Source organism: Vitis vinifera, chromosome 10, assembly GCF_030704535.1.
Source record: "Vitis vinifera cultivar Pinot Noir 40024 chromosome 10, ASM3070453v1".
Taxonomy (NCBI): domain Eukaryota; kingdom Viridiplantae; phylum Streptophyta; class Magnoliopsida; order Vitales; family Vitaceae; genus Vitis; species Vitis vinifera.
Window position 1 is genome coordinate 8,199,028 of NC_081814.1, and position 21,745 is coordinate 8,220,772.

General features: G+C 36.1%; 2 protein-coding genes across 2 annotated transcripts; one reads left to right on the top strand and one right to left on the bottom strand.

Moving 5' to 3' along the window:
- The first annotated feature begins 228 nt into the window (after positions 1 to 228).
- LOC100265140 (probable alpha,alpha-trehalose-phosphate synthase [UDP-forming] 7) lies at positions 229 to 8,405 on the top strand. Its single transcript, XM_002268138.4, has 4 exons — positions 229 to 425; positions 710 to 2,791; positions 2,871 to 3,144; positions 7,360 to 8,405. Exons 2-4 carry the CDS (start codon positions 813 to 815, stop codon positions 7,666 to 7,668), a joined length of 2,562 nt encoding a protein of 853 aa, XP_002268174.1. The 5' UTR covers positions 229 to 425; positions 710 to 812; the 3' UTR covers positions 7,669 to 8,405.
- A 2,436-nt stretch (positions 8,406 to 10,841) lies between these two features.
- LOC100259946 (protein GRAVITROPIC IN THE LIGHT 1) lies at positions 10,842 to 12,754 on the bottom strand. Its single transcript, XM_002268045.4, has one exon. The coding sequence runs from the start codon at positions 12,541 to 12,543 to the stop codon at positions 11,095 to 11,097; it is 1,449 nt and encodes a 482-aa protein (XP_002268081.1). The 5' UTR covers positions 12,544 to 12,754; the 3' UTR covers positions 10,842 to 11,094.
- Between the last annotated feature and the right edge of the window lie 8,991 nt (positions 12,755 to 21,745).

The window sequence follows — 21,745 nt, forward strand, 5'->3', positions numbered from 1 at the left end:
TGCTATGATAAGTGGGCCAGCTCCATGGCGGCGACGAGTCCGGATTACATTCAACGGACCATTCTGGTGCCACGTGGTGGTGTTCTCTTAGCGACACGCTGGCAACTGCCATCCTAGAAGGGAGTAAGGGCGCGTGACCCTGGGAAGCCAATGGATGCCAGCTGGCATTACTCGGAGTCTACTGGCCAACCTTATCCTCTTCTCTCTTTTTTATTTTAAACTTATTTTTTGCATTTTCTTTTTTAATATTTCTTTTACTTTTTCTGAATTTCGTATTTTTCAAAAGGAGGAACCATTGTATATAGAGAAGGAACATTTTAATGTGACTCTTGAGGGAGAGCCAAACCCTAGGTTTCCTTCAACTGAAAATAAAATTTTATTTCTTTTTTTTCTTTTGGATTTGATTTGCAGATCAGAAAACAGAGGTAAGTTTTGTTAGATTTTTTTTTTCTTGCTTCTTGTAACAATTAAATTGCATGGAATCGTAATTATCATTTCATTTCTGCTTCAAATTCATCAAAAGGATTTAATATTTGATCCATTTTATATTCATGAAACATTTTTGGTGTGTTTGGATCTCTTTAACCCGCATATGTCCCTGTTTGATTACATGGATCTGTTCAAATTTTGTTTTTTATTCAATTTTTATTCATAATCCTTGGTTGTTGTTATCTATGTGATGATTTTGTTTGCTTGATACCCATTTCAGATCCTGCCCAATTTATTCATTTCACCAGGAAAGCAATCTTGGGTTTGGTTTATAATTCGAAGATCTTGTTCAAGCTTTTGAGGATAACAAAAGGTCTGAAAATATGATGTCAAGATCGTATACCAATCTTTTAGATCTAGCTTCCGGGAACTTTCCGCTGATGGGGCAAAGAAAGCGGCTGCCTCGAGTAATGACCGTTCCTGGTGTTATATCAGAGCTTGATGATGATCAAGCTAATAGTGTGACCTCAGATGTTCCATCCTCTATCGTCCAAGATCGTGTAATAATTGTAGCTAATCAGCTTCCAGTAAAAGCTAAGCGCAGGCCGGATAATAAAGGGTGGAGTTTTAGTTGGGATGAGGACTCCCTGTTATTGCAACTTAAAGATGGCTTGCCCGATGATATGGAGGTTTTGTACGTGGGGTCGTTGAGGGTTGATGTTGATTCAAATGAGCAGGATGATGTGTCGCAAGTTTTGTTGGATAGGTTCAAGTGTGTGCCTGCATTTTTACCACAGGATATTTTGTCCAAATTTTATCATGGGTTTTGTAAGCAACAGTTGTGGCCACTTTTTCATTACATGCTTCCCTTCTCGGCAAATCATGGGGGTAGATTTGATAGGTCTTTGTGGGAGGCCTATGTGTCTGCTAATAAGATCTTTTCGCAGAGGGTGATTGAGGTGTTAAACCCTGAAGATGACTATGTTTGGATTCATGATTACCATTTGATGGTGTTGCCGACCTTTTTGCGAAGACGGTTTAACAGATTGAGAATGGGTTTTTTCCTTCATAGTCCATTTCCTTCATCTGAGATATATAGGACCCTACCAGTGAGAGAAGAGATACTTAAGGCACTCTTGAATTCAGACCTTATTGGTTTCCACACTTTTGATTATGCCCGGCATTTCCTTTCTTGTTGTAGTCGGATGTTGGGTTTGGAGTATCAGTCAAAGAGGGGTTATATTGGTTTGGAATATTATGGAAGGACTGTTGGAATAAAGATTATGCCAGTTGGGGTTCACATGGGGCAGATTGAATCTGTGTTGAGATTTGCAGATAAGGAATGGCGGGTGGGAGAGCTTAAACAGCAGTTTGAGGGAAAGACTGTGCTACTGGGTGTTGATGACATGGACATCTTTAAAGGTGTCAATTTGAAGTTGTTGGCAATGGAGCAGATGCTCACACAGCATCCAAAGTGGCAAGGAAGGGCAGTGTTGGTACAGATTGCAAACCCTGCTAGGGGGAGTGGGAGAGATCTCGAGGTGATACAGGCTGAAATACAGGCAAGCTGTAAGAGAATTAATGAAAATTTTGGGCAGCCAGGTTATGAACCGATTGTATTTATTGATAGGCCAGTTTCTCTTAGTGAGAAAGCTGCATTTTACACCATTGCCGAGTGTGTCGTAGTGACAGCTGTCAGGGATGGAATGAACCTTATCCCATATGAGTATATCGTGTCCAGGCAGGGAGTCTCTGGATCTGAATCTGGTTCTGAATCAAGTGGCCCCAAGAAGAGCATGCTAGTGGTATCAGAGTTCATAGGATGCTCTCCTTCGCTGAGTGGTGCCATTAGAGTCAATCCATGGAATGTTGAAGCAACTGCTGAGGCAATGAATGAGGCAATTTCTATGGCTGATGCTGAGAAGCAATTGCGTCACGAGAAGCATTACAGGTATGTTAGTACACATGATGTGGCATATTGGTCGAAAAGTTTTTTCCAGGATATGGAGCGGTCTTGTAAAGACCATTTTAGGAGATGGTGTTGGGGAATTGGGTTGAGCTTCGGTTTCAGAGTTGTAGCCCTCGATCCTAACTTCAGAAAGTTGTCTATTGATTCTATTGTATCTGCATATTCAAGGGCCAAAAATAGGGCCATCCTTTTGGATTATGATGGGACTGTAATGCCTCAGACATCCATCAATAAGACTCCAAGTGAAGATGTTATCTTAATCTTGAACACGCTTTGTAGTGACCCTAGAAATACAGTGTTTGTTGTTAGTGGAAGGGGAAGGGATAGCTTAGGCAAGTGGTTTTCTCCTTGCAACAGGCTTGGAATTGCAGCAGAACATGGATACTTCTTAAGGTATGCTAATTTCCTATAATATTCTTCCATTTTTTATGCATATAGATTATAGTCACATCTTAATTATGTGATTTGTCAGGTGGTCTGTGAATGAAGAATGGGAAATCTGTGGTCAGAGTAATGATTTTGGGTGGATACAGATGGCTGAGCCTGTAATGAAATTGTACACAGAAGCTACTGATGGTTCTTATATTGAAACCAAGGAGAGTGCCTTGGTTTGGCACCATCAGGATGCAGACCCAGGTTTTGGCTCTAGCCAGGCCAAGGAGATGTTAGACCATCTAGAAAGTGTGCTAGCAAATGAACCTGTTGCTGTGAAAAGTGGTCAATTCATTGTAGAAGTGAAGCCACAGGTACCCCTTATATGTCAACTACATTTTTGTTTTCATACTTATATTCTACATGAATGCAATTTCCTGATACTTTTTTTTTTTTGATAAGTAATAGCAATTGTATAAAGAAAGCCTGAAGTACACCTGAAAGTATACACGAAGTATACAAGGCATCAAGGCCAAAGGGGAAGAAAAAAACAAAAAAACCCTTACTTACAACCCAACCAATCAATGAAATCGAAAATGGACCATGAAGCACAATCTACATGCACCCTAACCCAATCCGAAAACATGTACAAAAAAGACCGTAAAATAGCTTGATCCGTTAATTCAGTATCTTAAAAAATTCTTCTATTTCTTTCCTTCCATAAAGTCGAAAATAAGCATAAAGGGGCTGCATTCCATGCCTTTTTTCTTTTCTTTCCAACAAAGGTGTTGTTCCAACCAAGAATGGTTTCCTTGATAGAATTGGGCACAACCCAATGAACACCAAAAAGAGCAAAAATAAGGTGCCAAATCATAGCTGCCTTGGGACAATGAATAAGCACATGATTTGTTGATTCTTCATCCGCTTTACACAAATAGCACCTACTTGGTAAGGCCCAACCCCTCCTTTTTAGTTGATCCATAGTTAGAATTCTTCCCCCGATAGCCTCCCAAGCAAAAAAGCTGACTCTCTTTGGAACCCAAGGATTCCAAACTAAGCTTGAAGGGAACTCTCTACCGATGCAAGGAGCTAGGGATGAGAAGAAAGACTTAACTGTAAAGAAATCTTTCTTTGAAACCCTCCAAGACATGACATCCTCATTCCCCCTTCTAAGCGCATGACCATGTAACCTACTGAAAAAAGTTTCCACCTCTTCCATCTCCCAATTTCCTAATACTTATCACGTCTATAGTTGTACAAAATTTATGATACACTAATTCAGTACATTTTTATGGAAATCAATATGTATCAATAGTCTATATCTTATCTTAAGTGTATCTTATGATACATATATGATACACAAGACAATATGTGACACAATCTATCAAAAATAAATAATTAATTAAGACAACAATTTTTCATATTTTCTAAAAAAATCAAATTCAACACCTATAAAAAAAAAGGGAAAAATCAAATTCAAAAAAATTCTTAAAATAAATTTATATTAATTGTTTAAAGTGTATTTTAATGTTAGAAATTAATCATAAAAGTGGGGGGAGAGGTAAAATAATCCTTCATGAAAATGCTACATACTTATTGTTAAACACATGCTTAAAATGTTGAAAGTTAAGTAAATTTATTCTTGTAGTAAATGAATATTAGGGAATTGTCATTTGAGTTATTTAAATGTTGAAATTGAAAATGACGATAATTGTTGAATATAAACTTTCTCTTAATATATTAGGTTTTTTTTTTCCCCTTAGTAGTAGAAGTTTGCTATGGATTACAATCAATTTCCTTTTCTATGGCTTACAAAATGGACAAGTTGATCAAGAAACACCCTTAACCCTAAAAAAAGGTTGTTTAAGCAATGTGATCATAGTTGTTAATTCATAAATTGCATCATGTGTCATTTAAAAATAAAAAATAAAAAAAATTCTGTATTGTAACATATCATGGATTGATTTTTTCTTCTTACTTAATGAAAAATAAATAGCAAAAAATACGCTTACTGTTTTTTTAACAGAATAGTGATCACATCACTGTTGGAGGGCTAGTGCAAGCCCCATATCTTTTTTTGTTGGAAGGTTGACATATGATGTTACAGGGCAATGTCTTTGCCTGCCTGTACATTTTGTTTTGCGATTTTGTTTAAGGAACGAATTGAAATTAGAAACCATGGTAATAACGTCTGCATGACAGCACACACAACTATATTGGAATGAACCGTAGCCCGTAGGGAAATGGGATAGATTTTACTGATTCAGATCAGAATTTGTGTGAACATAAGAGTGATGTGTAAAATATAAGAAAATCATCATAATTCTGATCTATTCAGGGGGGAACCAAATCAACAGGAAGGAAAAAAGGAGGATAGATTATTTAATCATATTTCCTCCTCTGGTAAGGATTGGCTTTAAGTGATAGGAGATGTGATTGAAATTGTCTTTTCTTTGTTTCTGTCGCTGAGACACTTGAGGGCCAACCCAATCTATACCATCTAACCCAATTAAGAGTTTATTAATGCATAACAGTAATGTAAAATACAAGAATAATACAATTAGATTTCTATTCAAATCTCCGATCAATCCTCCCAATTTGAAACCATGGCTTAAAAGGTGTATGAAAGAATTAGTGACCTTTGTTGGGTTGCCTTTCTTTATGTCAAAATTTATCTAATCACTAGGTACCATGATTAGCTACTCAATGGCTTGCTCCCTCCTTTGGAATTATTGTTTGTTCCAATCTAATGAGCCTTCAAAGCTTTAAAATGCATCTATATAAAGGAGGTTATTACATATATGATGTCAGGAACTTTTTTCCCTTACATGATATGGAATAATCATCCCCCATGCAAATACAACATCATTGTTGTGTCCCACGGGATTGTAGAGTTAAACAAACAAGACATCCTTTGTGAGACTGTTTATCTGCCTCAAACTTGTCCCTTTTTACTACCTACAAATGCTATGGCGTTGATATGCCTTTGATGAGGCCCATTTGAACAATTAGTCTTTGACAAGGCTAGACTGATTTTTAGTTTTAAAAGATTGGGACAATCATTTCAATAGGTTGATGCAATGCATCTTGGCAATGCCTATGTTAGGTCAATTTGGAAAAGAAGGAAGGTGTGGAGAGCCGCTCTTTGTATTTCTTGGACTATTTGGTGGGAACAAAATCAAAGAGCATTTGAAAATAAGGAAAAGCCTTACCAAAACTTAAAACATTCTATGCAATCTTTGAGCTTGGGTTGGCATGTGCATAAGAGAATGTTCATTGCCTTTGATTGATTTTTAAGATTGGGTAGGGTCTTCATGATTGTGAGGGTGGTTTTTTGTCCTCTTATGAGACCTTTCTTTTAGCTGCCTCATGTAGACGTCTTGTGTACTTCTGTGTACTTTTTTTGTTATTATATCATACATACCTTTCCTTTGTCTATCAAAACAAAAAAAAAAATTCTTAACTCTTTAGTTTGTCATTTCATGTCTATTTTCCAATGAAATAGAATTCCACTTGTAAGAAAGAATGGAATACAATTGGGCACAAGACCTCACCTTTCCCAATCTTAGAGGATTAGCCATCTACAATCCTTTTGGAGAAGGCAACACAAATGGGTTGAGCCTATCATTGGGGAAAACACAAATAGGCTTCTAGAGCCCTAACACTGTAATAAAAGCCAATAGCTTACCTTGCAGTGATGAGTTTCTCTTTTATAATTAGGTTTTCTTCTTGAAAATAGCAAAGAAGGAAAAATTCTGAAAGCCTAACAGTTCTGCAATTGTCATATTGAGATATCAAGCCCAATGCTAATATAAAACCATTTTATTGTAGAACGCTTCTCATCTATCTCAAACGTTCCAAAGGAGAGAGATTTGAGTGACATGTTAGAATCAGAGAAGGCTGAGTGGCAATGCCATATGCCTGCAATCCAAGATCAGCAAGTCAAATAGCTCTTAATTGACCCACCCAGATACTGTAAATAAAAATGAAAAGAATCTAAATTTGACAATTGGAGTGTTTAGACAAACATCATGGGTTTCAATCAGCATAAAAACAATGTAAAATAGAAAGAAGCATAATTAGAATCTTAGTTCAATCAAGTATTCCTTACAGTTCGTCCATTTTAGAATCATGGCATAAATATAGAAAGAGGTGTTAGTTACCTTGCAGGATTTGGCTCTTCTTTGAATGGACACATATTCCCTGAGTATGCCTTCGATGTTCCCCGCTTGACCATTGACCATCCCTTTGTGAACAATATGGTGTTGCACATGCATTATTGATTTGCACCAAGAGCTTTCATGGCTTATATATCTCCTCTTAGGAAGACTTGCTACTGTTTTCCTCTTATGTCCTCCTATCCTAGGCCCTTGCCAAGCATGGCTGACATATATCAGAATGACTTGGGGACAAGAATTTGATTAGGTTATGTCAGTTGACAGTCAGTGTATTGCCTAATATTTGCAGCTATATACTGTGCTTTGGTTTTAAATGTGATGTTATCAATGTATTTATTGGTTGTGATTATAGCTTTAATATTGAGATGTGCATATCTAAGTTTTTGTTTTGGTTTTAACTTTGGCTTATAGGGCATCAGTAAAGGTGTGGTTGCGGAAAAGATCTTCACTTCAATGGCAGAGAGGGGAAGGCAGGCTGATTTTGTGTTGTGTGTAGGTGATGACAGATCTGATGAGCATATGTTTGAAATCATTGGTAATGCAGTATCGAGTGGGATCCTCTCCTCTAATACATCAGTTTTTGCCTGCACGGTTGGACAGAAACCAAGTAAAGCCAAGTACTATTTGGATGACACAACTGAGGTCATAAACATGCTTGATGCTCTTGCTGATGCTTCAGACCCTTCCCCATCTCCCGAACTTGAAGCAAGCTCTCCTTGAAATCTTCATGTGGCTTTCTTATCTGATTAAGCCTCACTTCTCTTCACCATTGAGCCAATCTGGAAGAATGCTGTGCCAGCCTGTGATTGCAGGTAGTCATCAATTTTGGCTCTGTTTGGAAGTAAGTTGTTGAAGATGGCCTTCTATTTGATTGTTTCATGGCCAATTTGGAAATATCAGAATCTTGGATTTTCCTGTGACACAAGTAGTGAAAGACAGAATGAAGAATCAGACTCAGAAAACAGTACCCCCCGCACCCCACACCACAACCCCCAAAAGAAAAAAAAAAAAAAAGGGAAGCAAGTAGAAAATTTTTGCCATCAACTCAGACATTTGAAGGGTTTGCAGAATCAACCAGATTTGTTCATGGTGAACAGACTTGGGGCTGAAAGAAATGCCCAAACCTTTGTTGCAGCAGATGATAACAACCACCAAGCTTGCCCAATGAAGATTCTCACACATCATATAGGAAGTGTGCATCCTCACTTACATTCTTGCTCTTGCGAGTTGATTTCTAAAGTGCAAAGCTGAAGCTCTGGCAGTAACATAAGTGGACATCAGCTGGTTGATATAGATGCCCTGTTGAATTAACACTATACAGGTGCCCTTTTTTTTTTTTATTCTTTTTTGTGTGATTTCTCTTCTTCTTCATTTTAATTTGCCTTTGTTACTTAGCTCAATTTGTTGGCATATGGAATGTGTAAATTTTATAGAAATTTTCCTCTCAATTCCTCGCACCATTGCATCCCTTGTGACTAGGACGCTGAAATTTGTGCTGTTGTTTTGGCATGGTTATCGCATGATCGAAGTGTTGCTGCAACACAAGCCTGAAATAATGTGTTAGCGTGACTAATACAAGAGAATTTTTAAAAGATTAATCCTAAATGAAGAGCTCATCAGAGAACCAGGTGATAGAAAAGCACTGATTTTCTACAGATCCCAGCAAACTATTTGTTGGCTGCAAAACTACATAGGTAGTCGGTAGTCCTGTTTGAAAGTTGGGTGTGGACCAAGAAATCAGATTTCAAATTTGCAGTTCGGATTGTAAAATAATACCTGGAACCATGTTTTTGGTATTTTCTTTTCAAGGTGATGATAATTGGAAATGATGTCACGGGCTGTAGAGAGTGTCGTTTGGGAAGAGTATTGGTATAGGCGGCGTCACTGGTACTACAAATTTTTCAACAGAGAATTCTGTTGGGCGGATGGAGGTGTTTCTTTGTTGCTGGATCTTTCAGTAGGCCCATTTCTCTGTCGGAGATGCTCGTCCTTGATGCCTGCAAATTTTTTCTCTCATCGACTCAACTTGGCTCACGGATGGGCCATATTGGATTCTCTGGGAATTTGCTTTTCGCCAAGTTTTCCCAGAGACAATGCCAATCTTTCTAGGGTGTGCGATCTGATCCTTCTCCTCCCTTGGGATAGTGATCAGCGATTTGAGAGACATGGCTACCCAACCATGTCTGAGTTGTAAAGAAAACAGAAGTCTGAGTTGAAACTACAGTCTCTTGGCACATCAGAAGGCCTTTTTTCCCATCTCCATGAACCCTAATGCTATGTTTGGTTTGGAGAAAATGCAAGAAAAAAAAAATTACATGTTTATTTTAAATTCATTTAATTTATTTTAACTGTTTAATGTAAAGATTAAATAATTAAAATATATATAAATTTTAATTAATTTTAATCACATTTGATTTTTTTTAATATTTTTCATATGATAATCAAATTACAAGGAAGATCCAACCTTAAAGAAATATTTAATTTCTGTAGTAACAAGAATGTAAGGTATCAAAAGGAAAAAGGGAGAGGTGTGTGTGGCCCAGTTACCTAATGGAGGCAGAAATCCACATCGGATATGGCAGGGGCAGATGCTTGGAGGACACCTTCAAGTACCGATATCTATTTGTGTTTCCCATGTGTATGTTTTTAATCTAATGAGAATAATACATACAACCGACAGTAGCCATCCACATTGGTCCAGTTACTTGAATGGTTTAATGTCACATCCCCTCTCTTCATTGTCTTCAATCCAAGTTCCACCTACCTTATTTATATTTCTTACGAAGTGGATGATTGTTTTCCATATCGAGAAAGTTTTGTTCATACTCTCGTATGTTTGGCGTTGATTAGGCGTTGCATTTGTTTTTCGATTGTTGGGAGTCACCTTCATGCACCATGAAATTTTCACAAGATGCAAGGGCTGAATGGTATATCACATATGCTGTGAGCCTGTGACCATGTTGGACTCTGTGAAACTCCCCCACACACCCTTCACCCAATCTGTCTACATCCATACCCCTCCTCACTTTTCTATGCTATCTAAAGACTAAAGAGTAAATGCATGGTCGGAAAAGAAAATGGCCTTGATGAAGAGGCAAAGATGCCTTGCCGTTTTTATTTTTTATTATTATCATACATGCAGAGTGGAAACCCGGCCTGTCATGTGAAGAAAAACAAACAAAATGGAGAACACCAGCCGAGTGGATTTTATAATTTGGGTCATATCCTTTTTATTTTTTTAAGTCTTTTTCTTACGGCATGAAAAAAAAGGACAGGAGGCTGGTCCCATAATCACCGCCCTTGGCACTCTTTCTAGCTTTTTCTCTTGGCTCACTGGACGCCTACAAAATCCAGGTCATATCCCTTCTGGGACACTTTCACGTGTGGGCCCACATCCCTTCTGACGTGTTCAGTGTACTCAGCCCCCATGATCAAACAAAGTGTGAGACTTCACCGGTGCTCCACGCGCCTCCCCAATCTTCCAACCATGTGGGTGCTCAACTGCTCAAGTACCCCTGCACCTTTCCTAAAATTTGAGGGAACAAGCAGTTTGCCATGGGACGACATTGATGTTGTTACAAAAATGCTCTTGATTACAATTATTTTTTATGATTGTTCTGGAGAGGGAATAGGAGAAATAGTATTGTTCCAAAGTATGACCCGTCATCTTTAAGAATCGTTGAGTGGTGTCGAAACTTAAAAGGCGGTTCGGGTATTATTTTGTCCCGTCCAATACTCGAGTTTAACCTATGTCTCAATCATGACCATATTCCTTCAATTTTAGATCATTGTGACAAAATTTAAGAGGAAGCTTCCCCGGATATAACCAAAATTTTTAATTTTTCTTTGTATGTATGGAACGTCATTGTATCATGACTCTTAAAGAACAAATAGAATGGAAAAATTAATTACAAAATTTATTAACATAAACATATGCTTTTTATTTTCATACCTTTTTCCCCTTTGATTGATAAAATATATATATAGATATTTCCTAGCCCACCAGATTTAAAACGGAAGGAGCTTGACCCCACACAGAAGTGGGAGCCAAGGGTCCCTCCATGAGTGGAGCGTGCCTTTAAAGCGCGTGAGATTCATCATTTCAGAACCCAATGTACAATCATTCACATTCCAAAACGGCATTACTCAACAGTCAGCCGGAGCAGTCGCCGCCGGAGACAAGTACACTTGACACTGTACCACAGTGCTTCCAATCTTGAACCCCGGCACCACCGTGAAACCCACCCGTAAGTCGCCGTCGACGGTGTCGAACGCGTCTTCCGTCACGCATTCCATGTACACTTCCGAGAATCTGCTGTTGTGGCTGACTTGGAAGACTCCAATCTCTACATCGAACGAGAATGCCAATCCATGGAGCACCCACACACGCTTCGCCATCTCTGCAAAGGCGGCGAAGAAAGCGGTTTCTGGGTACGACCCAGCGTTCAGAAGCTTGCGCTGGTTCAAGTTTCCGAAGAAGGAACACTCCATTTTGGCGTGCACCAGGCTCAGGTACTTGGCTCGCACGAATTTGCCGAACGTTGATCGTGGGTTCTGGGAGAGGAAGTGAATGGGGTTTACCGATTTGAGCTTCTTGAACCTCTCGAAGAAGAGCTGTCTCCGTTGTTTCCCTTTCCCTTCTGGGGCTGACGATGATTCGCTCAACGAAAAGTTTGGGGAATTGAATCCTTCGAACATTGCTCTGCACACGAAAGATTCGAACGCGAAGCATCTATGGGTTGGCTTCGCCAACACAGTGTCTGGGACTATGGACTTTGCGGCCGCATCCATATCCCAATGCGCAGACTCCATTTCGGAGCTCATGAATTTCACGAATCTCCGGATAGATCTCACGGCGTAATGAAGAACTTGACAGAAGTGGTTGGGATTCATGAGTGAGAGTTTGAGGTTGTCGAGAAAAGGCAAAGGGCCGCTTGAATTCAACCTCTTCTCCATCACCTTGTTTCCTTGATTACACTCCTGAAGCCGCTTCTTGAGCTCATCAATGTGGGAGTCCTTGAGGTCCATCTCCGACTCCAGCTTCTTCATGGTGATCTCGTAAGTCTTCATAAGGCTCTGCTGCTCCTGAATCTCGGCCAACAGCACAGTGACTTGGGGCACAGCCAGCGACAGATCGAGCTGCTTCTTCAAGAAGCTCTGCTTCAGCTCGGAAATGAGCCTGAGCTCCCTCACCACGGCCTTGTCCGCCACCTGGATGGCGTCGACGTCATAAGGAGACTGAGCAGCTTGCATCTCAGCATAACCAGCCTTGATGGTAGAAACAGAGGCAAAAAGCTTGGCTACCAGAGCTTCCAAGACGGCTCTGCTGCGGAGCTTGGAATCATCATCATCCGCGTCATCATCTTGATGAAATTTCTTGGATTTGTGAGGCGTGATGGAATCTTTACCACAGTGGGTGACGAGCTTAGCAGGGGTTCGGAGGTGGATGACCTTGTGGATGGTGCGAGCGAACTTGCTCCTGTTGGGGTTGAGTGAATCCATATGAATACTACTACTACCACTATACAAGTGAAGTTGGAGACTCGGAGACAGAGGCGGAGGGGGGAGATGTGAAAGGTGGGAGTCTGGGGTCATGAAAATTTGCGGAATTGTACTTCTTTTGAGGAAGAAAATAAGGTAAATAAATATGCTGGGAAATGGAAAAGAAAAGAAAAGGAAAAAGAAATGAAATGATCCCCTCAGGCTAAGCGTTTTTGAAAGATAAAGAAGGCAATCTGCAATCACACCTTTGACTCTGAGGATTAGGATTGAAGGCGGGGATGGAGGTGCCTAAAAATATTAGTAAAGAACACCTCCCAAACAAAAGTAGAATTTAAAGCGCGGGAAAAAAAAGAAAAAGGATGATTAATTCCTATCAATCTTTGTCTATTCTATGTTTTTTCCCCTTCTGCACCTACCATCTTTCTTTTTTTCTTCTCCCTCTTTTGGATCCCACTCAAAAATGAAATAAAATAAAGATAAAGTTTTTTTACAATAATTTTTAAAAAATCTTCTTTAATATTATCTAAAATAAAAATTTATAATAAGAGTATAACTTATTTTCTATGTTTTTAAATATTTTTTAAAAAATAATTCCATTTTTAATCATTTTATAATTATTTTTAAAAAAAAACATACTCTCAAAAATACAACAGATTTTTAAAATAAGTTCTCAAAAAAAAGAAATTTGATTAAAAAAATTTATCAAATATATCTTGATAGTGTTTATATTTTGGTTTAATGAAAAAAAATCAAAATAATTAATTTTTTTATTCAACTAAAATAACTTATTAATATCAATTAATAGTCGAATTTGTTTTTATTATATTAAAATAATAAATTATTGTTAATTGAATATAAAAAATTTAAAATATTTTAAATTTTACAGCAGTTACATATGAAAGATACGAAAAGAAATTAAGGAATGACTCAATCGAAAATGACAGGTAGCTTTGTAATAGTGTATAGAGGAGAAGACAATAGATGGGAAAGCAGATGATAAAATAGGAGTAAGGTTGACCAAAATTCCAACATACAATCATATAAATTATTATAAATTTGCATTATTGACTTTATTTGACTTGATGATCAAGATTCAAGACAGAAGCAGCGTGATGCATGCATTAGCCATCTATCATTCTATACCCATTCTGGACAGGACTGCCCCGCACCATCATCATCTTCTCTCATTTTTCAATTGTACTTAATGCTTCACTCTTGGATATTTAAAATCTACACTTTCCCAATTCTTGAGAATAAAAATAAAAATCAAATATTAAATTTTTGGAAAAAGTATAAGATTTTTATCCACTCCTTTGGTTCAGAAAAATCTGTCAAAATAGTTTGTAGAAATCCTAGAAATGAGAATGATTGTAGAGTAAGATTTTGTGATGGGCACTGGTATAAGCTTTTTGCTTTTGGGGAGATTTCTTCAAAGAAACCGGAAAGAAAGTAGATGTGCTGATGTTTGGAAGCCTTATCTTTAGAAAGAAAATAATACCTAATGGTCAATACCCTCCTCACCCAACACTCGTTTTTTTAAAGCTTTTTTCGGGTTATTTGATTAAAAAAAAGGTGATATTTCACATCAAATAAAGGAAAAAAAAATCTTAATACTATATAAACATGGGTCCTATCCTATCTTAATACTTTAAGTTGGAAGGCCTTTTTGGATCAAGAGCGGATAATATCTATATAGTTGAATGCAAGTCGTTATAAATAGTATTAAAATCAATTCTCAATCCCAATGTAGGGGTTTATTTAACTCAATAAAAAGTGTTTGTCTCTTTATATATATATTAAGAGTATTTATAATATTTGCGATAAGAAAGAAAGTTTTTGATATTATATAAATATAAGTTTCTCTTAAATATGTAGACGTATTTTAAAATCAGAAATGGTGCAAAACAGACAATATATATATATGAAATAAGTCGTTACAAAAGATGTAATTTTCGATGCATCGAAACTGTTTTATCATATTTGAGTTTATAAAATATTTTTTAATAAATATGAAAAATAAAATAAACATTTTGAAAATTTTCAAACACAAATTTGTTGTAAAAAAATATAAAGAAATGTTTTTTAAAAACAATTTTTTAAGGTAATAAGATTTAAGAAAAATATAAAATGTGGAAAGGCAATATCACAACCTTTTTCTCAAGTAAAAAATGGGAGTAGTGTATACATATGATTACATGGCATAACACCACATTATCATTCGTAAGATCTAAGTTTCAAAGCTTGTCCAATACGTGTTCAACCTTTTCTCACTTTTACTTTTAAAATCAAAAGATTACTTTATTTTTCTAATTGCAAGGGCTCGTATAATTATTTTATTATTTTTTAAAATTCAAATTGAAATCAAATTTTGAATATGATAATTCCATAAAAGCAAAAAAATTGCATCTAAAAATTATGACTTGACAACTTCAATTTCAAATAGTTTTTTTCAGATATTATATTTATTTCTTGCTTGTTATTTTTAAAAATTTTAAATTTTTTTCATATTCACTATTAATATTATTTTGAGAACCTCGCCCAAAAGTTAACTCTTTATTATGTGTGATTTATTGGTTTCTATATTTTTAATTAAAAATTAAGAATTATTGTAAATAAAATAAAATAAAAATTTATACCCATTGTCCCAATTTTTTAAGATATATTTAAAAATAGTTTTAAAATATATTTAATAATAATTTTATGAAATATTTTAACATAATTAATACTTTTTAAAATTACAATCAATGATGAAAAGGCTGAGACTACCCGAACCCGAGGGCAGGAGGCTGACAGGAGGCTCAACCTAGCAAAGATAGGTGAAAATAAATATGGCAGAGCTCACATTTGAAAATATCTCAATATAGCTAGTCCTCTCTTTGAATTTTCTTGTATTGGCTATCACAACCAGAAAAATAAATGCATTCTAATATCACTCTTGAGTCTCGACAAAGGCAAGACTTATGATCAGACATCTGTGTGTGATTAAAAGTCAGGAGTAAAGACCCGCTGTTGTGTGGCATGTGGGGGGAAGATGAAAGTACAAAAAAATACTCGGCCGAAAGAAGATGTTGACAAAAATATGATAATAATTCCTTTATATGCCTACTCCTCTCCTCTAAGCCATAGCCTTTTTCACTTCACCTAAAATTCAGACCCTTTTTTTGTTTCTACAAAGAAAAACGGGTTTCGAGTTTGATGGGTATTGGAAAAAGTATTTAGGGGGATTGGACGACATTAGAGGACAATGAACCCGGATGATCAAAAGTTAATTCAGAGTAAGGGACGGTCCACCATGGAAAAAAGTGGGTTGATTATTGAAAATCACAAGATGTGACCCGTAACCCACAATCAATGAGTCAAATGATAAAGTTGTTTGTATTGTTTCCATTGGAGCTATCTTCTTATTCAGGCACCCTGCAGCATGCTGCCTCCCATTTTAAGTAATGCTTCTCACCACTCCTAATTTCACATTTTTCTTCAATCATATTGCAACCCTTCAACTTCCACGACATATTCCATCAAGAGAAGGAAAAGAGCTCCTTTTTGTGGGGAAAAAAAGAAAGAAAGGAAAACACAGCATGTTAGCAACTTGATCGTGGTGTTTCTTTCCACACAAACAGGGATATATACTACAAAATCATTCTTAGAAAGGAAGTAGACCATGATCATTAATAAAAGCTTTTGGCCTTCTACTAACTTTAGATAATAATTAGGAGGAAAATGTTAAGGAATGGTAATGGTATTCATAGAAGAAAAGATATAAATTATTGAATATATATGTATAATGTTGAAGCCTTGCATCCCGATGATCCACGTAGCTGCCAAGTGGACGCACACTTTCAACCAAAATCGAGTTCTGGTTCAGTCTTCCCTGCAAAAGATGTCCAGACAGGATGTCCGAACATACCCTCCGATGGTTTTGTTAGTCATATTTAGAGATATTAAGCAGTTAGTCTTTTTTTAGGTATAGCAAACTTACCCTCTTCCTTATGTGAAGGTCCTTATATATATATATATATATATAGTGTCAGAAGCTCTACCTCCCTCTTTAATGATGGAGAGATTTTTTGGCTCGTTATAATGCCTCTAGGTGGTGGCAGGGTCATTATCACCCTACGGGCGGTTGTCAGAGATCGTGAGAGATGACTTGTCATCATTCATGTCCTTTCGCTTTGCAGGTGGTGGAACGTGGGCTGTGGCAAACTGTCGGAATGACGTAGTAAGACTTGCTCACTTTAGTCAACGATCCGGACAACATATCCGAATAGGATATGTTATCGTCCGGATGTGATGTTTTCGAGTGTCGTGTGCTTCTCCATGAGGAAGTCCGGATAGGGGAGCGCGCCACGTGCCCCTCTTTGGGAGTCCGAATGGAGTTGCTCTGGATAGCAATGCACGTCACGTGTCATCAGGGGAGGGGTCCCTACATATAATAATATTTAGATAATTAAATAAGAGCATAAATAAATAAGTTTATGTGAGACCCTAGAAGGGAATCGAAGGACTCGGTTCAAAGTAGAAACAGCTGAAGCCATGTTGAGGATTGGGATCTGAGTGTACCGTGTCCCCACTAGACATGACCTCCAAACAGCACATATTGGCCCAGGTACCTAACGCACCGTGTGTCTATCTATCTACTCTTCCAACCAAACGAAGTCCACTGCAATGTTTTCACACTCTTGGAGTAAACCGTTTCCTCAATTCTCAAACTCCAAAGCCTTAAAATGTGTTTTCCCCATATATAATACCTCGTTCTCAAACTAAAAACAGAAGGCCATAACTGCACTCGGGGAGATGAGCTAAGTCCCCGATGAACTGGCGTTAAATCTCCCCATTTTCACATTACTATCTCCTGCGCTTGCGGGCACCTTATTGGGTGGTTGGGGCATGGAGCCTGTGGTCATGCCCGGCATTGAAGGCAGAGACACAGTGCCCTTCATTGGATAAGGGCATTGCCCCGACTTATCCCAATTCCCATCCCACTTGCCACCACAATCACATCTCCTCCAAGTCCCCCACATGGGTCGATCTTTGCATGGAAGATTGGAGGGGAAAGGAGCTGTCAACATTTGCTTATTTTCGAACAATGATTGGGAAATTTTTGCGTCAATACCTACTGACTACTGTTTTTTTGTTCTTATGTTGGCATTTAGATTGATTGGTATGGGGACCCCCATATTAAACGGGACCCAGCTAGCTTAGCTTAAAGCAATAACAAAGACAAAAACACTTGATGACTTAGACAGGAAACAGACATGCATATGCATCCATGGATTCAACGAAGAAAAAACGATGTGGAACTGTAGGTCCTCGTTACTGGTCAGAAGCACGACCTTTTTAGGGGAAAATGAGGAGAATCATTTTATGTGGATTGTTAAACAAGATTAATGGACGTGCTTAGTGAAATGATTCGAGCTAAAATGTATTCAAAGAGTGAAAGAAAATTGAATAAGAAATAGAATAAAACTAGTAGGAAAGACAAGATGATTGTTGGCATTTTTAAGTTGGAACTCGCAACTTTCAACTGTGATATGAATAAGGGCTTAAATGAGCCCAAGTGGGGTTTACTGTAGGGCCTTCTACTGTTCTACACCACCTTTCAACTGATCCCAATGGCCATCTTAGAATGGATCAACCGCGTACTGATATTCCACTAGCCCGAAAGGAAGGGCTCTCTCCTATTCTCTGAAATGACTGAAATGACGGGAGTTGCATTCAACATTAATTCTTAAATAATTCATCCCATCCTGGCATCTGCTCAGCTTTTTCCTCACATTTTTCTGCCATGAAAAGCACCAACGTCTAATCACAGATATGGAGATCCAACGGCATGATGAAGGAGTGGGTCAGCCAAGAGATTAGGGCCCATTGCGGGTTATAAATTGTAATGTTCCTCTAGTGGCTGAAGTACTCTGAAATGCATGTACGAGTGATCTGCCACAGATACACCTTGAGATTAATTGGGAGCCCACCGCTCTCCTAAAAATCTCAACTTATATAGAATACCCCTAGTAGTCTCCTTTATAAATGACACCCACCATATTTTTCTTCCTCCTTTTTTTTTTTTTTTTCTTTTTCAATTGTTCTTTCGGGTGTTTGTGATTTTGTCTGCAAGAACCCTCTGGCGCCCGAAGCTTCAATAACCTCTTATTACTCAACAAATGGTAACCAAATAATCTCTTATTTCACTTAAATTATTTATTTTCTTTTTTGAAAGAGTCCAATGTGTTTGGATAAATTACGTATCTTAAATTTGAGTAGGAGTAGGAGGAAATTGTTGGTTTAGGGTTAGTCCATATATGATTTTACAGAAAAAGAAAAAGAAAAAATCAATGAAAAGAGATAAAGTTTATTAATAAAGTTTATTTGTAAAGTTTAAGGTCATCTCTAATTTATTAATTTTTATTTTTTATTTTTTTAATTTGTTTAATTTTTGTGATTTTCCCAACATATGGTATCTTAGCTTTTTTTGTAACATTTGGCATATACATTTTTCCCAAAAATTGTTGGATATGTCTCTTTTATATATATATATATATAAAATAGAGCATTAGAAAAGCATGACATGATGTATCAAATGAGTGATTAATTAATAAAATTGTATATTTATATATCAAATTCTCTTTTTTACTTGTTTGCATTAATTGATCACACTTATATTACTTACATTATATATGAGTTAGGTACATTAGGAATTACACAAAGGGTATAAGTCATAGTTCATTTCAATATGATAACTTATTCACAATGGATTCATGGATTTAGGTAATTCAATAGAAATTATATTGTGTTACCCCCTAATTGGAGAAATGATCCGTCTTAGTGATTGAGATGAGTTTTCCATAGTAAGTACACTAGTGAATATGGTTACACGTTGAACATGACATATAATAATTCATAATATAAGGTTATTAAGTTGTCATGTTTCATTAAGCTACTATGTTGTATAAACTCTCAACTTTGAGATGATATTAAGTTTGTGCAAAAATCAATAAGTAGCTTTGACCAATGGGTGAGACCCTAAAGTGGTCATATATTCCATACAGATTGGGTCATAGTATTAATGAAAGGTGACAATAAGTATTCTCAATGGAGACACTATGATATATCATGAAATTGAAATAGTGTGTTCCCTTATATAATTTAAAAGACATATGATCATGAAACCTGTTATCGTAATAATTTCTTAAGTGGAATTTAACATATGTTTTTTTATAAGTTAAAGTACGTTAATTGATTACATAATAAGAAGATTTGTAATTCAAGAATTGGAGAGACAAACTTGATGGATTGATAACACTACCTTATTAAATTACGGATATCAATTCATAAGGAATCTACATGCAATGTATAGTAGGTCACGAGCCTGAACTTTGTCTCATTGTAATTCACATGATACTAAAACACAATTGACTCTCTTTAATAAAGTGTCTAGTCAACTTTAAAATTAGATTTGAAAGAGTCAATATTTTCCTATGAGTCTCACTCAAACTCCTAGTTCATGGTGGTCATACTTTGAGGATATTTTGAATATATAATTCATAAGTATGCATAAGAGCATTTTGGTAAAACACATAAGATTGCACTAAAACTTATAAATGATCTTTTTATATTAGACTAATTAATTAATTGGAGTCCGATAATTAATTAATTAAGACCTAAATGTTATTAATTAACTTTCTTGATTACTCTAGTTAATTAATCGGAGCCTAATATGACTAATTAATTAATTAAAACCCAAATGAGTTGCATTAGGTAACCTAAATCCAATTTAGAATCAAACCACTTATGCTTACGAGGAGCCTTAAAACCTCCCCTTAGGAATTTAAGGTTTAGACCTTTTGTTATTTTGTCTTCTAGAGAGTCAGTAAAAGAAAAACCTTAGCCACCCTCAAGGAAGAAGAGAAAAACCTACACTTTTTTCGTGTCTAGATCCATGTGAAGAGAGATCAAGTGGAAGAACACTGAGTAGACAAGTTCTACGACATTTTCAACATCTTCATCAGCTTGGAATCGATTTAAGAGCATTCGGATCACATGTATAGTTTCTATATTCTCCATATCAACTATATTTTTATTTTGGTGTTATGTTGTTCCATTACGTTATATTTAGAGAGTCATAAGAATAGTTACATACACTCTACTAGATTCAAGTTCAAAAAATGAAGAGATTTGAAGTTCTCAACTGCAAATCTAAGATTCCCAACAATATAAATAAATAAATATATATATATATATATATATCATTGTCAAACTAAAATACAATAGAAAATAAAAAATAAAAACCTATCATTTTTACGGATATCAACCTTCTCTTTTTTTTTTTCTTTTCTTCTTTACGTACAATTGTTGTTTTCTATTAGATTCTTTTATGAATTTGTTTTGTTAAGAAAGGCAAGGTTCAAAGTTGGACTCAAAATTCTATAAGAATCCTTATTTTAATTCTTTTCAAATAGCAATTTTTTCTCATATGACTTTGGTTTTTCTTAATTAATTTTAAGGAAAACTCTTATATTTATGATTAACAAAAAGTGAATGTATAAACCCATTACTTTCTCCAGCATCATTTTTTCTGAAACCATGTAGAAAGAAAACACACACCTCAAGCAAATGTATGAATTCAACAAAGAAAAGAATCTAAAAAAATAAATTATTTCAAAATAATAAACATACTTTTCAAGATCTTTTTCGGTTCTCTTCCATTTTGTTTCGTTCTCTTCCTTTCCCACTTTTTTTTTTTTTCAGAATCTGGAGAAAAAAAATTCACACTTCAATCAAATGAATAACCTTTTAGAATCCTTTTACATAGATAATCAACAACAATACACAAATTTGCAAAAAAAAAAAAGAAAACAAAAAAAAAATTCAAAAGACCATAGAGTGCAGTGCGTTGTAGTTTACCATTCAAGAAAGAACCCTTGGTTCGTTCTCTTTCTCTTCCTTTCTGCTTTTTTGAATTTCAAAGGTTTCTCTTTTTTTTCATGGGTAATTTAGTCCAAAATGGGTCATTCTTCAGGTTTTAAAAAGGCAGAGTTCATTTTTCCAAATACTAGCTTATTTTGGCACTTTTAATCAAATAACCCATTAATTTTTCTTAAATTCTTTAGAAGTAGGAAGTATTAATAGGGCACATAATTACTATTTCATAAAAGCAAAATATTCCAAAAATATTGAAACTAAGAAAATAAATTTACTTATAAAAATTATTTACAATTTTTCAAAGAATAAGAGTTAAATTAAAATAATGATTGTATGAGAATTAACCAAAAAAAATAAAATAACAATCAAGACATTT

Coding starts and splice junctions, on each gene's coding strand:
- LOC100265140 (XM_002268138.4), top strand. CDS start 813: ATGATGTCAAGATCGTATACCAATCTTTTAGATCTAGCTTCCGGGAAC. Junction 2,792..2,870: donor GAACATGGATACTTCTTAAG/GTATGCTAATTT, acceptor GTGATTTGTCAG/GTGGTCTGTGAATGAAGAAT. Junction 3,145..7,359: donor TTGTAGAAGTGAAGCCACAG/GTACCCCTTATA, acceptor TTTGGCTTATAG/GGCATCAGTAAAGGTGTGGT.
- LOC100259946 (XM_002268045.4), bottom strand. CDS start 12,543: ATGACCCCAGACTCCCACCTTTCACATCTCCCCCCTCCGCCTCTGTCT.